Source organism: Pantherophis guttatus, chromosome 9, assembly GCF_059756535.1.
Source record: "Pantherophis guttatus breed Tessera chromosome 9, ASM5975653v1, whole genome shotgun sequence".
Classification (NCBI taxonomy): Eukaryota; Metazoa; Chordata; class Lepidosauria; order Squamata; family Colubridae; genus Pantherophis; species Pantherophis guttatus.
In genome coordinates, this window is record NC_142071.1 from 31,027,230 (window position 1) to 31,041,567 (window position 14,338).

Sequence of the window (14,338 nt, forward strand, 5' to 3'; positions counted from 1 at the left end):
CCGACAGAAACCCGACTCTTCTCTAAGCACGAACAATTTCTGAACGCTCTAGAAAAGTAGATCCATGAGGTGGAAATTTTGGGGGGGAATAGCGCAGCTGCCGGCGGTTCCGAAACTCAACTGAAGGTCTTACTGGGGGTGCCCTAATGAAGCTCTTCCTCCTTTTATCCCAAGAGCTCTTCCAAGGCCCTGAACGAGACGGTGCTTGTCCGCTGCATTGCCATCATGGGAGATCTCTGCTCAGACGTGGTCATCCGGGTGCAGATGTCTGAAAATCAGGAATGCTGGCAAGCTTGCTTGAGCTTCGTGGTACGTCTTGCCATTTGCTGCTGCCAGTTTATTGTCAGTTTGGCTGCTTTCACGCCCCGCCTGTCTCCTTTCTGCTCCATTAGCCTGTGGGAGGTAGGAAGCTCTGCTAACAGATAAAACCTCCTGAGTCATAACTTCTTTTTTTTGCCATAAAGCAGAAGTGGCTGTTTGTGGCCACCTGGATCACATCAATCCTCTTAGTTGTGGTTTTGCTTTGCTGTTATGAACCTTGCTTTGGTTTCAGCCAGGCTGTTGGGCCAACAAGTTAGTCTGTCCCTCAACAATTTACTGGCCGTCGGTCTCCAGAACTTCTGACCAAGTGTCCAGTCTGCCATCTTTGGCTTGGCGCCTTGCTGGCGTGCTGCCATCGAAGGTTAAGAGAGAGGAGGGGGGACATAGGGGTGGGGAACAAATGGGCAATCAACCTGCATGGGTACATGATGGGAAATTGGGAGGGGGTGTCAGCCTCCGCTTTCACTGCTTCAGCTGCCATAAGAAACGGAGGGGGGGAACTAGTCAGGGGGGGCGAGGGGAGGGAAGAGCGCAGGAGGTGTCTTTCCAAGAAACGAAACTTATTCTCCAAAGGAGGCGTTAGACCAACCGTCACAAATTCCTGATGGATGACGTTGGCAGATGAGATTCCACCTGACCTCTGGGAGACCTTTGGATTGGATGATGGATGATGAACACAGGGGGGGGAATGCTATCTAGATGCTATTTCGCGCGTTTTGCTCACTTCCAGCTTTACCTGGGTTGCGATCATTTCATATTCAGTAAAAGTACTAATCTCTATAAAATATGGAGTTTGGGTCTTTCTTTCCTGGATTTTGAAGGAAGCATACCTGACAGGGGGGAAATGACGGCTTGGCGAAGAGCAGGAGAGCTCGGAAGCGGTTTGTGCCATCACCCAAGGCCGTGCACCCTGAGAAAGAATGGGAATTACCCTAAACATCTCACTGTTCTCAAAACACCTAGGTGGACTCTTATTGGCTGAAGATAGACTGTTCATGAGGGCAGAGCTGGGATGTGGGGAAATTTTCTGTATCTGGGACATTTAGTTCCAGCCTGACTCTGCTTCAACCAACATTTTTTTAGTACAAGAACCTATCACTTCAACCAAATGGAGTCGAGGGTCTTTCTTTCCTGAGAGATCACGTTTGAGGCAGGCCTGACACTAAGAATGAGACCCAAATCCAGCTCAAGATGGGTATTGCTTCTTTAGCGTAATGACCTTGGCCTTCCCTGGGAGAGAGTCTTCTTAGTGAGATGTCTTTGATCAGAGGATGCTACCAAGGGATTAAAATACAGGAAATGTGCAAGGGATGGTAGAGCAGGAGGGAACCAATCAATTTTGGAGCATCCATGGGATTGGCTGATTTCGTAACGAGGTTTTTTTTCCTGCTTCTGTAGAATCACTGCTGGAATGAAAAAAGCGTCACCAGATATCCCGAATGTTTATATGCAATCCTAGGCCTTATGATGAACCTCTCGCTGGAACCCAACTCAATCATTGAGGTGATTTATAAATCTGCATCTCTTTGTGGGCTCGGAACATCTGAAATTCTCCGGTGATCTACCTCTTCTCTGGGACAAATTCTTTCTGTGCCAGTCAATCCTTAGGAAGCCTCCTTGAAGGAACTCTCAGCTGGGAAGACTCCCTCGTTGGCCTGGATGAGTCCGGGGCAGTAGTGGGTTTCAATTTCGCTCGCTACCGGTTCTCTCGTGGGTGTGCCTGCGATGCTTCTGCGCATGTGCAGAGACGTACGGGCGGTGGGCGGAGCCTCCCACCACCGCCGCTACCAGTTTGCCTGATCCAGGATGAACTGGTAGCAACCCACCACTGGAGTTCGGGGAGTTACACATTATCCCTTTATCTACATCCCTGTGAGATAGCGAGGGGCCGGATCAAGCTTCTGCCTCCCCTCCCCTACAAGCTTTGGGTCTGAGCCGGTCTCAGCCCAGCATGGTCTTCCTGCGTCCGTCTGTCCTTCTGTCCAAGGAAAGCCCCTGGTTTTGGGTTTGCCCTCCAAGGCCTTAATGAAGCTGCCCTTCTGCTCTTTGCACACTAACATCCTAATCCTGACAATTTGTTTTAGGAACTGGCCGAGGAAATCTGTGACACATGCATGTCGCTCTTCAGCAGCCCAGACGGGAGGATCATCACAGTGAGTGTTAGACCACAGGACATAGAATAAGAGTGTTGGAAGGGACCTTGGAGGTCATCTAATCCAACACCACCACCATCCCAGCCCATGGCAGGAGATCCTATACCGGACTTTCTTTGGGCTTGATGGGATGGATACACACAATCGTAGAAAGAATAATGGAATAACAAAACAGAGTAGCAGAGTCGGAAGGGACTCCCTCCCCCCCCCGGAGGTCCTCTAGTCCAAACCCCTGCCCAAAGAGTAGAGTAGAGTAGAGTAGAGTAGAGTAGAGTAGAGTAGAGTAGAGTAGAGTAGAGTAGAGTAGAGTAGTAGGGTAGGGTAGGGTAGGGTAGGGTAGGGTAGGGTAGGGTAGGGGAAGGGAAGGGAAGGGAAGGGAAGAGAAGAGAAGAGAAGAGAAGAGAAGAGAAGAGAAGAGAAGAGAAGAGAAGAGAAGAGAAGAGAAGAGAAGAGAAGAGAAGAGAAGAGAAGAGAAGAGAAAGAGTGGAGTGGAGTGGAGTGGAGTGGAATGGAATGGAATGGAATGGAATGGAATGGAATGGAATGGAATAGAATAGAATAGAATAGAATAGAATAGAATAGAATAGAATAGAATAGAATAGAATAGAATAGAATAGAATAGAATAGAATAGAATAGAAAATATGGAATAGAATGGAATGGAATGGAACAGAACAGAATAGAGCTGGAAGGGACCTTGGAGGTCTTCTAGTCCAACCCCCTGCTCAAGCAGGAGACCCTATACGATTTCAGACAGGTGGCTGTCCAGTCTCTTCTTAAAAACCTCCAGTGATGAAGCACCCGCAACTTCTGGTGGCAAGCTGCTCCACTGGTTAATTGTCCTCACTGTTAGGAAGTTTCTCCTTAATTCCAGGTTGCTTCTCTCTCTTGATTGGTTTCCATCCTACTGTTTCTTGTCCTGCTCTCCGGCGCTTTGGAGAATAGTTTGACCCCCTCTTCTTTGTGGCAGCCCCTCAAATACTGGAATAGCGTCAGTCGTAGACTCCCACGGTTATGCTCCCTGTTCCTTGGACCCCGGAAAAAGCCAGATTGCAGAGAGCTGGCCCTCTCCCTTTGCCACTGGCGTGACCAGCCCAGCCCAGGAACCCGATAAACAAACTTGACAAACTCATTTGGAAAAAAACGTGCATCCCAACCCCTTTTCTCTCCCGGTGGTGCCCCATTTCTCTTTTATTTTCCTTGAAGAGAGCTGTGGGGCTTTTGAATCACATCCTGCCGGCAAGTCTGAGGGCTCTGGAAGAAGCTGTGAGACAAAACGTGGTGAGGAAAATGATCCGGTTTCTGAAGGTAATTTCCCGTTTCCAGTGGCTATTGCCTCTTTCGGAGCCATTGTTTCCGTCCCAGTGGCCTTGCAATGCTCCTGCCCAATGCGTCAGCAGACAGCTCCGCCATGTGCCATGCCAGAAGGATAGAGCATGAAGGCCCAATCTTCTTGTTTCCCACCTTCCCTGGGGTTCGACGGGGAGCTATGTTGCACACTGCAGATTTTTAGCTCTTCTGCTCCCCTGCAGTGATCACCCTTTCAGCTAAATTCTGCAGAATCAGACAGGAGGAGCATCTGGCTGAGTCTTTCTATGGAGTCCTTGGTGCTCTCCAAGTTGGGTTGTTTCCTTGAAATATTTCATGACCCAACACAGCTGCCTGCAATGACTGCAGGTTCGAATCTCCCCAGGCTCAAGGTTGACTCAGCCTTCCATCCTTTCTAAGGTAGGTGAATGAGGACCCAGTTTGTGGGGGCAATAAGCTGACTTTGTATAAATATACAAAAGTATGAAGGCTATTGCTTAACGCCTTGTAAGCTGCCCTGAGTCTCCGGAGAAGGGCGGCATATAAATCAAATTAAAAAAAAAAACTAGGGAATATCATCAGTGCTAGAAGGGAGAGTGATTACCTTCTGATTATATTCAGCTGTTTGCCCTCTCAGTGTGTTATTTTCTTCTTGTTAGTTCCTTGATTAGCCTCTTGTTTATTGCTTGATTGTTGGCCTAATACAGGGGTCGGCAACCTGCAGCTCTGGAGCCGCATGTGGCTCTTTCACCCCTCTGCTGCGGCTCCCTGTCACTCAAAATATGCGTCACAACCGCCAATGTGCGACACCCGCCTGCACACGATTTATTGAGCTATTCAGTCCCCGGTAGGCCAACCATGGATAAATCCAAGAAAAGAAAAGTTTCAGAAGAAAACAGAACGTTTAATTCAACTACATATGCCAGTTTTGTGGCCGCTCAAGAAATAGTCAGGCATGGGAAGGGTTTTGTGGCTCCCGGTGTTTTCTTTTCTGTGGGAAACGGGTCCAAATGGCTCTTTGAGTGTTGCAGATCCCTGGCCTACTATTAATCTTGATATTAACCTCTGCTCATCTGGCTTTTGATTGCTGGTGAGGAGGTGTTTTGGTCTTTTTGTTGGCTTTTTTTTTTTTGGCTTTTTGGTTGTTTCTTTTAAATGGTATGTAGACCTTCTTAACCTCTATGTGCCTGTCGATGGCTCCTTTGTCTGAGTGCCCAACTTCCAAAAATTCTGCAGTGTTTTTGGACTTGGCTTAGTCTAGGATGTTTAGTTTTCCGGTTAAAACTATTGTTCAGTCTGTCCATGTGCTGAGCAATCTTCTGACTGCTGGTTGGCATTCATAGATACACCCCCACCGGTCTTCTTCTACCTGTTTGTCCTACCCAATGGCTGTTTGTCCTACCCAATGACCCATGTTTCCTCATGGTCCTGAAGAACACGACAATCTCCTGTAATGTATCTTGAAGATCAGTAGCAGCTTCCCAAACGTTTTCTTACCATCTTCTCCTCCCAACAGTCCTTCAGCTGGAGGTGCCAGGGGTTATGTTCTGCCACTGTCGTGAGCCCTGCTTTCCTCTCTGCCTTGGGGCAGGGATGACCTTCTCCTCAGGGACCCAGACGTCCCCTGAGCTCTCGATCAGCTCACGGTGATGAACTCCGCCAGCCAGCGGTGCAGAATGGAGTGGCCTGTTCCGTTCCCTGCATTTTTAATGCGCTGTTGGCTGCTGAACAGGGTTTCCTTCCTCAGCCGTTTCCCTCCCTCAGAAGAAACCGAGATTGCTGGGTGGTCAGAGTGGGAAGGGGAAGGGAATGGCCAAATAAATACCCAGGCAATAGATGCGAATGGGCTCCTGGCGCATCAAAGCGGCAGGAAGATTCGCACACTGCCCGAGGCAGAAGGCTGGAAGAAAAAAAAGGGGGTGGAAAGGAAGAGAAAATGTGAAATAGATGCTTTTGGGGTCTTCAGGGAGAGGAGAGAGCTGTTTTGCGGTGAGAGGAGGGTCTTTTAGGAGGGGGGCTTGGGTCCAAATGCTGCTAGGTACAGATAACTGCTTACTGAAGGGTTCCGTAACTGTCATTAAGCACTTAATTCAGTGTTTTGCAAACTTGGCTTCTTGAAGATGTGTGTTGTGGTCCGCCAGCAGCCTGCGGGGCTGGCAGCGGAGTCGGACAGTGAGGAGGCTGGGGAGGACAATGAGCCAGTCCTGGAGTCTGGGGGAGGCCCGGACGAGGGCTCTGCATTGGAGGCAGAGATGGGGCCATGGCCATCTGGGAGTGATGCGCGGACTCCGGAGCCTTCAGAGTCGGACAGCAGAGAGGCAGAGGAACATGAGGAGCCTGTACCTAGTGTGCACATGCACAGAGCTGCCAGAAGGCAAGAGCAGCTAAAGCAAAAAGGACGACTCGGGAGTAAGGCCAAGAGGTGATTGGCCCCTCCCATAAGGCTTAAAAGAGCAGCAAAGGCTCTTGGGCTCTTTGTAGGAAAGCAACGTTGCTACATTTGTTTCTTGTTGGTGTCTCTTATTTCTGAACTTCGTGGGGCTTTGCCAAGAAAGGCCTTTGGCAGAGTGCCAAAGAAGATAAAGGTTTGTAATAAGCCCGAAGGACTTTTTCTGAAGGATTTGGTTTGAAATTAATTTGGACTAAGCTGGGAATGAAGTAGAAGCTTCCTGATGATGTCGGGGTGAGTGGGCGGAGCTTCCCGCCGGTTTTACTACCGGTTTTATAGAACCGGTCCGAACCAGGGGCAACCCACCACTGCCTGTAATGACTAAGTGAGCCTAGGTCACAACAATGTGTGGACTTCAACTCCCAAGGCTGGCTGGGGAATTCTGGGAGTTCAAGTCCACACATCTTATCTAAATCTAATAAAACAAAAAAAAAAACATCTTCAAGCGGCCAAGGTTGAGAAGCACTGACTTGATAGTGCATAGAATTATGGGTGTGGGCACACATGCACACGAACCTCCCCCAACCCAACCCCACCCCCTCCTGGCACACGATGGCAAAAAGGTTATCCATCACTGGCATAGGTTATCTAGATGTCAGGTTTCGATGCTATCTCAAAATAAAGGAATTTCCAAACTGCCGATCTTTAAGGAAATTTTCTCTTTATTGAGCATAGTGATCCGATCCTGGCTCTTGCGCGGTCAGTACTGACCTTTGCCCCCCAATCCCTCCCTTTCCGATCCCCAATTCTCTACGTCTCATTGGCTATCTTCCAAGCCACTTTCCTCATCCCTCCTCCGTCAGATCACAGTAATGTTCCCCTCCTCCCATCTCGGAGGAGACAGAATCTTCAAAGGAATTAAGTAGGCAAAAGTTCAAGCTTCTCCTCTGCTAATATATGTCAGTGCTGGGACGCTGACACTAGAGACAGGTCTCTGCTTTTGATGGGAGGGGTCTTTTCCTGTCTTCGATCTAGGCTGGAGGGCAAACCACCACGGATTATGCCATGAAGGTCCTTGCCACTTGTGCCAAGAATAGCCGGCTGGCTGTGATGCAGCTTGTGAAACTGGATAAAAGTAAGTGCTATTGCCTTTGGCTCAATCTAGGGCAGTGCTGTGTTGTTTTTTTTAAACTTGGCAACTTTCAGTGGGGTTGGACTTCAACTCCCAGAATTCCCCAGATGGAAAGAGCTGGACTGACTGGCCAAAAAGGATCCCCTTCCTTTAGAGCAGTTTTTTCTCAGTTGGGTTCCTCAAGAAGATACGATTGCAAAAATCAAATATACATTTTATTTTAAACTTTGTACACCATGCAGTTCTAGCGCTCCCAGCCCTGGGAATTTTTACGCTCCACAATTCAGCTATCAACTCGCCTGCTGCTCTAAAACACGGATTGTGTAGGTTAGAGATGAATTGTGTCGTTAAGTTTTTATCTGTCTTGTTCCATGAGAGCCTAAAATCGTTTCAAGGGTTCCTCCGGGATCAAATCGTTGCAAAGTTCTGTGGCTGCCTGAGAAAAAAGTGCTTATTGTAAGTTGGGACAACTTTAGAGCATCTCTCCTGCCCAGGTGTCCTTGGAGAGTGAGCAGGATTGCTTTGTTAAAGCAGGAGCTTCAAATTACAGAGGGAGAAAAAGGGGGAAAGCCCTCGGATTTTGCTCGCTTCTCCTTTTGAAGGAAACCCACCCACCATGGCCAACTCAACATGGCCAACTCAACATGGCCAACTCTTTTGCACCCTCTCTTTAATAATTCTATTCCACCACTTCTTTGATATTGGTGTAATTCTTGTCCCGCAGCAAGTTGGCCCACGTTGAGTTGGCCATGGCGAGTTGTCCTAGACCCTCCAGAGATACCCTGAACAATTGGGGCTATCCGGTGGCTTCTGCCCTTTGCGATTGTGGTGACATGCCGACAACAACACATATGTGTGCCTGCCCCTTGTGTCCTGATCAGTGTACACTTCAGGACCTCATGGTAGCACGACAGAATGCAATTATTGATGCTAGTTTCCAGGCAAGATTGTTTAAGTTGCACATATTTCGATCTTGTATTTTTATATTTTGAATGTTATGTTGTAGAGTGTGCCTTGTTTTAATTGTGATGCTTCTGACCACGAATAAACAAACAAGAGGACTCTTTCTGGAAAGCTGCAGTGGCTCTCTCCTCCAGCCAAAACCTTTATTCCTTTTTAGTCCCAGTGCCAGCTGGCTTCCTGGCCCTCTCATCATCTTGCAATCTCATTCCTCTGGATGCTTCTGGAGGCTGCTGACCTCCTTGTCGGTTGGTTCAAAGGTCTTCTTTTCTGGGATGGAGAGTTTAATTGGCATGGCCTCCCCCTCCCCATCTAGAGAATTGAGCCGTTCCTCCTGCCATCTTGCCTTTCCGCAAATCCCTTTGGCACTGAGGGAATTAACCTTCCATTATAACCTTTGCTCTTCCCCGGATCTTATTCGGGCCTGTTTTGGTCTCTTCCCCAGAATGCCGCCTCTTGCTGAAGCTTCTGTCCTGGCCGAACGAGGTGGTGGCAGGGAACGCTGCTTTCTGCCTGGAGAAATGCCTGGAGGTGCCTGGAACAGCCACCACTTTGCTCGACACGGATGTGGTCAGAATCCTCTTGAGAGCCACTACTCGCGGTGCCCAAAGGCCTTTGGTGCAAAAGAACGCAGCCATAGCTTTAGGGAAGCTCTGCAGCGCTGATGCCAGGCAAGTCTTCTTCTGAGTGGGCTGGCCAGGAATTGTCCCCATCCCTTTGGGTTTCTGAGAACCTTTATTGATGGACTCGAGTGTTGTGACCTAGGCTTCATGAGCCATTACAAGACACAGTTGGTCCCAAACAAATCTATTTTATTGTAACAGCTGAGTATTACGTTCATTCCAAGCTGAGTCCCAATTAGTTGCAAAACAAGTCCTTCGGAAGAAGTCCTTCGGGATAATCACCAAGCTTTATCTTCTTTGACACCCTGCCAAAGGCCTTACTTGGCAAAGCCCCACAAAGTTCAGAAACAAACAAGAGATGCCGACTGGAAACAGAGTTAGCAACGTTGCTTTCCTGCAAAAGGCCCCAAGTGCCTTTGTTTCTCTTTTAAGCCTTATGGGACGGGCCAATAATTTCCTGGCCTTACTCCCGAGTCGTCTCTTTTGTTTTAGCTGCTCTTGCCTTCTGGCAGCTCTGCGCATGCGTGCACTAGGAACAGGCTCCTCTTGTTCCTCTGTCTCTCTGCTGTCCGACTCTGGGGGCTCCGGAGTCCACACATCACTCCCAGATGGCCCTGGCCCCATCTCTGCCAACGATGCAGAACCCTCATCCAGGCCTTCCCCAGACTCCAGGACTGGCCCATGTTCCTCCCCAGCCTCCTCACTGTCCAACTCCACTGTCAGCTCCGTGGGCTGCTGGCGGACCACAATATCGAGTCCTCTCCCAGCTTGAAAATTCTAATTTTTTTTCTTTGGTATCTTCTGGAACTCCCCCTAATGTGTGGATGTGAGACAGAAGTTGGGTTACTGGTGGTGGCACCATCTTCATTTGCGAGATGTTCTTTATTTTCTGGAGACGTTCTCCTCTTAGGTGGCTTCATTGTCACTTAGATGGTCTCTCTCCAAACCAAACTGGGCGAGAATGGCCAAGGCAGTAACGCCACCTTCCCTCAACTCTAGGAAGTCTCAAAAATTGGCTTTGGGGTTAAAATTATTTAAGATCAGAATTGGAAGATTGCTTGGCTGTGATCCAAAGGTGTTGGTAGAATCCTGTTGATAGAATCAGTTGGGTTCTCCATCTACACTCGGTATAAAGAAAGTGAGGATCATGGTTTGACCAAGGGAAACAGCCAAACATAAAAGAATTTTCACCCATTTGTGATGAAAGGACTTCAACCTGATGGCCCTTCCACCCCCCCACCCCATAAGCCAGTGGCTACCTGAGCAAGGTATTTATGCTCACGGTTGGCATTTAACGGCACCCTACTTGAATTGAGATAGATTTCCTTACATGCAGAAGGACGGAGGTACTTTAATGCAGGGGTCTCCAACCCTGGCAACTTTAAGACTTGTGGACTTCAACTCCCAGAGTTCCTCACTGGCTGAGGAATTCTGGGAGTTGAAGTCCACAAGTCTTTAAAGTTGCCAGGGTTGGAGACCCCTCCTTTAATGTATTTGGAAAGAGAAATACTACCTAAGGATACCCAGAAAAAGTGAAGTTCTGCTTAAATGAAGGCAGGTCCCACAGCAATGGTTCTTAGAAGATGAAGTCGCCAAATTTGAGGGGGGAAATGAAGTCCTCCGCTCAGGCTGAAATATGTCCCATGTTGTCCTTCTGACGCTTCTGGGATAGAAGGGGTAGACATGTCCGCTGCCCTCTTCTGCTTGCCGATAAATCTGCACAGAGCTTTCTTTTGAAGCTGCTGCCTTCAGCTCTGTCCCAGCAGCATCTCTGATCTGGTTTTGCTCTCTTTCTCTCTCTCTCTCTCTGTGGTCTTCGCAGGCACACCAGCCGGTTGCGGGAGCTGAACGGAATGGCGGCCCTGACCGCTTCCATCAGCAAGATGCCAGGCCTTTAGGATGCCAGCAGATGGTCCAGAGAGGGTTTCTGTGCCCAGCCCCCATCCCGGATTGGAACTCTGCTTCCTTTTTACAATAAAGAGGATTAAAAGCAGGGCGGGGCAGCGGGAGAGTGAGAAGGTCATAAAAATACATATCAAGGTTAATAAACCGCTTGGAACAGTGCCTGGATTAAAGTGGTTTTCCTCCGTTTGTAAAATTACAATGGCAATTCTAGGAACCAATTCCTTATCCAGGTACCCAGAGGTGGGTTTCAGCAGGTTCTGACCAGTTTTGGAGAACTGGTAGCAGAAATTTTGAGTAGTTCAGAAAACTGGTAAATACCACCTCTGACTGGCCCCGCCCCCATCTATTCTCTCTTTTTTTGTTTGCAGTAACCTTCCCCTGGAGTGGGGAGGGAATGGAGATTTTACAGTATCCTTCCCCTGGAGTGGGGAGGGAATGGGGATTTTGCAGTATCCTTCCCCTGGAGTGGGGAGGGAATGGGGATTTTGCAGTATCCTTCCCCTGGAGTGGGGAGGGAATGGAGATTTTACAGTATCCTTCCCCTGCCGCGCCCACCAAGCCACGCCCACAGAACCGGTATTTAAAAAATTTGGATTTCACCACTGGGTTGGACTTATTATTGGGGTGGGTTATGTTTTGGGAGAAACACAGTAGGAATTGTCACTTTCAAAAGGAGCCTTTTTAAAAATTAGGGAGAAGGCGTTACTTGAGGTAGGGACGTCACGCAGACCCAGTCCGGCTAAGTCCCTTGGGATCTGACTATTTGGGGATCTTGTTTTCACCCTTTCCTTGTTTCTCAGTGTTTCATGCTGCAAATAATGGGTACGGATAGATTGCAGGCTTCAGGCCAAAGCTTTCTTTCAAATATGTCCACGTGCTAGTGGACAATTACTTAAATACGAGCCAGCCATGTGCTGCAGCAGCCAAAAAGGCCAACTCAATCCTAGGCTGCGTAAACAGAGGGATAGAATCAAGATCACGTGAAGTGTTAATTTTTTTTTTTTAATTAGATTTATATTCCGCCCTTCTCCGGAGACTCAGGCCGGCTTACAATGCACTAAGCAATAGCCTTCATACTTTTGTATATTTATACAAAGTCAGCTTGTTGCCCCCACAATCTGGGTCCTCAATTTACCTACCTTAGAAAGGATGGAAGGCTGAGTCAACCTTGAGCCTGGGGAGATTCGAACATGCAATAATTGCAGACAGCTGAATGTTAATAATAGGCTTTTTAGTCTGTTGAGCTATCCAGGCTCCTCAGTTAATACCACTTTATTTATTTATTATTTATTTATTAGTTCGATTTATATGCCGCCCTTCTCCGGAGACTCAGGGCGGCTTACAATGCATTAAGCGATAGCCTTCATACTTTTGTATATACCTGCTTAGTAGGGCTTCCCCCCCCCCATAATGCCTTGGTAAGGCCACACGTGGAATCCTGCATCCAGTTTCGGTCACCATGATGTAAAAAAGATGTGGAGACTCTAGAAAGAGTGCAGAGAAGAGCAACCAAGAGGATTAGGGAAGCTAAAACGTACGGAGAAGGGTTGCAGCAATTGTGTATGTCTAGTCTAGTGAAAAGAAGGACTAGGAATAACGTAATAGCAGTGTTCCAATATTTGAGGGGCTGCCACAAAGAAGAAGAGGAGCACCTGAAGAAGAAGAGGACAAGAAGCAACGGGTGGAAAGTAATCAAGGAGAGAAGCAATTTAGAACCAAGGAGGAATTTCCTGACAGTCTGAACAATGAATCAGTGGAACCACTTGCCTCCAGAAGTTGTGAGTGCTTCATCATTGGAGGTGTTTAAGAAGAGATTGGACAATTATCTGCCAGCAATGGTGTCAGGTTTCCTGCCTGAGCAGGGGGTTAGGCCAGAAGACCCCCCCAAGATCTCTTCCCACTCCGTTCTTCTGCCATGTGAGTTGAGCTTTCCTGCCTTCCTAATCAGGTGGTGGTGCAATCGCCGGCCCACCTCGGCAGGAGAGCGAGAGAGAGCGAGAGAAGGAGAATCTTGACTTGATTTCAGACGGATTCTTCCCTTCTCCCTCCTTGACTCTTTGCGACGGCCATTATGCCACGATGAGCAGATGTGAAATTGTATGTCATTATCTCTTCCTGGGAGCAGCGCATGAGTGTGCTAATCTCCTCCACTTCACAGGAAGTACAGCTTGGAGTGCACGGAGGTTTGCAAGGAGCTAAAAATTGCCATTATTGCCCTTCTGTTTGGCCTGCTGGCTCCAGTCCAGAACCTGGGTTCCAGGGTTCCCGTGTTTCACCACTGCACCAGTCTTAAAAATTAGGGGCATGCACGATGGGAACAGAGCGTCCTTGTGGGGGGCTGTTGATTTGACCTCTACCACTATTCTGTGTGTTATTTGACAAGAGTAGCTAATGAGGATAGTCAAGACTCTAGAAAGAGTGCGGAGAAGAGCAACTAAGAGCACCGCTGGCTGGGGGATTCTGGGAGTTGAAGTCCACCCATCTTCAAGCTTCCAAGGTTGAGAAACACTGTGCTAGAGGGACCACCAGAGATGGCAAATCAGCTGCTTGAAGAATGCAGTGATGTAAAGAATCTTTAAGAGGCCATTTCTACATATACACAAAAAACCCCAAACTTTTTTCAGTAGGAAGAGACCCCGGACTGGGAGTATGGAATAGCACCTTGCTTTGTTTAAAAAAAAAAAAAATCCAAATAAAGCATTCAAAGTGGCTTCTCGTAAAACAGAATTGGGAGGAGGGGAGACGCTCTCCTATGCGAGCATTTTTGTTCATACTTGTAGGTTCCCCCTCTCTCCCCAATCTGCCCCAAGTACCCTTTACCCAGGAGGGTATGATTGATCCACTTGACAGAGCCCACTTCACGCAGCAGCCACCTGGCTAATTTTGGGGAACCGCTCCAAGGGATGGGACTCACCAGGTTGACTGTAAGCTTCTAATTGACTCTCAAAAGGCTAAAAGAGCTTGCACAGTCCTTGGCTGTAGCCTAGTGCTTAATACCAGAGCAGGAGAAAGAGAGAGCGGGGAGAGAGAGAGAGAGAGGGAGGGAGGGAGGGAGAGAGAAAGAGGGAGAGAGAGAAGAAAGGGAGAGAGAGAGAGAAAGAGAGGGAGAGGGAGAGAGAGAGAAAGAGGGGGAGGGAGGGAGGGAGGGAGAAGAAAGAGAGAGAAACGGAGGGAGAATGAGAGAGAAGGGGAGGGAGAGAGAAAGAGGGAGAGAGGAGAGGGAGGGAGAAAGGGAGTGGGAGAGAAAGGGAGGGAGAGAGGGAGAGCAAGGGAGGGGGAGGGAGGGAGGGAGAGGGAGAGAGAGAGTGAGAGAGAGAAAGGGAGGGAAAATGAAAGGGAGGGAGGGAGAAGAGGGAGAGGGGAGAGAGAAGAGAGGGAGGGAGAGAAAAGAAAGGGAGAGAGACAGAAAGGGAGGGGAATGAGAGAGAAAGAGAGGGGAGAGGGAGAGAGAGAGACAAAGAGGGAGAGAGAGAGAAGAAAGAGAGAGAGGAAGGGAGGGAAAGAAGAAAGGGAGAGAGAAAGGGAGGAGGGAGGAAGAGAGAAAGGGGG

The 14,338-nt window shown here is 48.5% G+C and overlaps 1 protein-coding gene across 3 annotated transcripts in view; it reads left to right on the forward strand.

The window, feature by feature from the left end:
* TTC12 (tetratricopeptide repeat domain 12) overlaps positions 1-10,905 on the forward strand; it is a 28,236-nt gene extending 17,331 nt beyond the window's left edge. For 2 of the 3 annotated variants that reach the window (XM_087875985.1, XM_087875986.1), the window contains 6 exons: positions 175-309; positions 1,720-1,824; positions 2,406-2,474; positions 3,679-3,780; positions 7,205-7,304; positions 8,707-9,007. In XM_087875985.1, coding sequence (XP_087732111.1) covers positions 175-309; positions 1,720-1,824; positions 2,406-2,474; positions 3,679-3,780; positions 7,205-7,304; positions 8,707-8,948 — 753 coding nt within the window. In that variant the 3' untranslated portion in view covers positions 8,949-9,007. Of the gene's footprint in view, positions 1-174; positions 310-1,719; positions 1,825-2,405; positions 2,475-3,678; positions 3,781-7,204; positions 7,305-8,706; positions 9,008-10,706 lie in introns of those variants that run through there. The other variant, XM_060695023.2, reaches the window with a different exon arrangement.
* Positions 10,906-14,338: the final 3,433 nt, after the last annotated feature.